The sequence below is a fragment of the Hordeum vulgare genome, chromosome 3H (assembly GCF_904849725.1).
Source record: "Hordeum vulgare subsp. vulgare chromosome 3H, MorexV3_pseudomolecules_assembly, whole genome shotgun sequence".
NCBI classification, from domain to species: domain Eukaryota; kingdom Viridiplantae; phylum Streptophyta; class Magnoliopsida; order Poales; family Poaceae; genus Hordeum; species Hordeum vulgare.
The window spans coordinates 293,203,644-293,206,461 of NC_058520.1; the positions used below are offsets into that span (position 1 = coordinate 293,203,644).

Below are 2,818 nucleotides of genomic sequence, written 5' to 3' on the forward strand. Positions count from 1 at the left end.
ACTTATTTTAGGACGGAGAGAGTAGATAACTAGCAAACTTCATAAGCCAAGGCCCAATACGAGCCTGACACTCGTGACTCTTAATCCATCGTGGATTGCAAACTGCCCGTTCTTTTCTACCATAGCAATCTGGCGCCGTCATTGGAAAAAATCAATCCATCGTAACTTTGTGCCTCGTTGTTGTTAGGGCTTAGGGCAACTTCAACGAATCAATTCAAACGGACGGCGAATTTATCCGCTTTTTGTTCGTTTGGATCGGCCCAGCGAACACGAATGCCCGCTTCGTCATTTGGGTCGGCGCATGCGCCCAACGCTGATCCGATCCATTTTTACCGGCGCGTGAGAAAATAATAATGAAGCATATTCATTAAAACCCGACCACGAAAGCCGGTTACATTATAAATGAAAAAGAAAAAAAACTAGGCGCCCTCATCTTCAGCGGCGAGGTTGGGCTGCACCTGATCGGGGGCGGGCTATGCCGGCGCGGACATTGCTAGTGTCGGCAGTGGTGCAGCACGGGTGCGCTCGTTCGCGAGGCGCACCGCCATCTTAGCATGGAGGTAGGTGGCCTCCTTCGGGAGCAGCGCAGAGGAATATACGACGAGGGTGTTCTGGGTGAAGCCGTGCATAGGACGGGCGCGCTCGTGCGCCTGGCGCATCGCCCTCTTAACCTGCAGTAAGGCGACCTCCTTTGGGAGCATCGCGCAGGCATAGACGACGAGGTTGTCGCCGTTGTCCATGGCTACTGGGTCGTCGACGAGAAAACAGAGGGGTGGCGAGATTGGGACGGGGGAGGGTTCTGGAAGTAGATGGCCGAACCCCATCGCACACTCGGATTAGAAAAGACCGACCGCGGTTGCTCACGCGTGGGTGCGAGGAGGACGGCCGTCATAAATAATGTTGACCACGGTGGTTTGGATGGACGCCGATAAGACGCGCCCATCCGCTTCGCGTCTGTGCCGACGCATTTCAGTCTTAAATTTATGCCGGAAATGGACCGACGCAGACGCGGAACGGACGTGATTTAAAAATGAGATGACGCATTTGACCATTCTTTTTATCCGCCTCAACCCAAACAAAGGGACGGAAGAAATGGGTTGTTCTATTAAAATTGCTTTTAGGGCACTACGGGGCCATCCGCTACTCTCCGTGTGCATGCGCCGAGACATTGTCGTGATTCAGCCGTGGCGCGAGGCGTTCATGCACTCGTTGATTTTGCGCTCCTGTCGGCTGTCCGGCCAATCAGGTATTTTACCGCAGTATGTATACCTATTTACTTGATGGTGAAACACTGAATTTTAAAGCCAGATCTGTCTACACGATATACCATTAGTAGTACTTCTATTTAGATGATTGTTAGTGTTGGAAAGAAATATGCTAGGTTAATTTATAGACTATCATATAAAATGATCTACTAGTTTGCTGATTAGATGTGTGTTTACTTTTCTAATGAAATATGCATCACATGATTGTTAGTGTTGGAAAGAAATACCTAAAAGGGTCAACTCGGATGAGATCATTAACTTGCTTGTTGAAGGAGACATGCCCATCATAGATATTAAGTTAATGTAAGCGTATTTTTATTGCCAAAGCACATATATATTGATATGGTTGTCTATCAATCTTTACCTAATAATAATAAAGAGACTATCGCTTCTGTCGGAAAACCCGTCGAGTCATTTTTACAAAAAAGCCCTCCTCTTTTCTGGTAATGGAACCCGCACTCTATTTTTAAGTTAAAAAACGTTTCGGATTTTACATAAAACACCCCGGACAATCACCACCGGTCACCACTGCCGCTTAATTAAATTGGTTCCCACTCGTGGCTGACGTTGGCGAATCCTTTCACGCTGGCAGCGGCTTCCGACGAGGAGGCGAGGGAGCTCGGGCGAGGGGGAGGTGGCGCACGTACGCCAGGAGGAGGGGTCGAGGAGGCGCAGGAGGTGCCTGCCGGTGGCCTAGACTTTTTGGCTGCAGATCGAGCGGCGGCGCTCCCGATCTGATTTGGAGCAGGACGGAGCACATGAACGGTGCGGGCGGCACGCTTCCTGGATGAGAGGGGGAGTAGGAGGTGCTCGACGACGACCTCACTGTCGCAGTCAAGGTGCTCGACCTCGCCACCGCCAGCCTCGCCCTCGCGGCCGGTGAGCGGCTCCAGGTCCGACATGCGGAGGGTGCAGCGGCAGCTCGAGCTGCTCGCCCGGGTGAGGCATCTCAACTTGATGAGCCTCAAGGCCTACGTTCGCGACGCCGACCGGCTCTCGCTGATCTACGACTTCGTGCCCGGGGGCAGCCTCGAGGACATGATGAAGAGAGTGAGGTCGCAGCAGGTGAGCCTCAGCTGGGACACCAGGAACATGATTGCGGCCGGGGTGGCCAAGGGACTGCGCCACCTGCACTTCGAGTGCAACCCCAGGATACTGCATTGCAACCTCAATCCGTCCAATGTGATGCTGGAGGAAGGCTTCGAACCGGTGCTAGCGGATTGCGACGTTGCGAGGCTGATCGATTCGGGTTCGCCTGATCCGGAGTCGTCCAGCAGCCTCTACGCCGCTCCAGAGTGCTACCAAAGTAGCAGGTAAAAATTTATATGTTGTCTTTTTTATTTTTTCAGTCCTCAATTCAGTTAAATCTATTAGCTTGCAGATTGCTGCCTACTATTTCTCAAATTGACAATGTGCTTTGTGTGTCTGTTCATTCTAAATTATAATGAGGGGAAATTGAACCTAGGCTATTGCATCATTATCACTGTAAGGAAGGTAGCTCTGAATAAAACTTGTGTAGAATTGAGGTGTTTGTTGTTCAATTTTGTGCTTTT

At 50.9% G+C, this 2,818-nt stretch overlaps 1 protein-coding gene across 1 annotated transcript; it reads left to right on the top strand.

The window, feature by feature from the left end:
- The first annotated feature begins 2,165 nt into the window (after nt 1–2,165).
- On the top strand, nt 2,166–2,582 carry LOC123443841 (inactive leucine-rich repeat receptor-like protein kinase CORYNE). Its single transcript, XM_045120370.1, has one exon. The coding sequence runs from the start codon at nt 2,166–2,168 to the stop codon at nt 2,580–2,582; it is 417 nt and encodes a 138-aa protein (XP_044976305.1).
- The last annotated feature ends 236 nt before the right edge of the window (nt 2,583–2,818 follow it).

Excerpts from the sequence above, each read along its gene's own strand:
- LOC123443841 (XM_045120370.1), top strand. The coding sequence starts at position 2,166 with ATGCGGAGGGTGCAGCGGCAGCTCGAGCTGCTCGCCCGGGTGAGGCAT.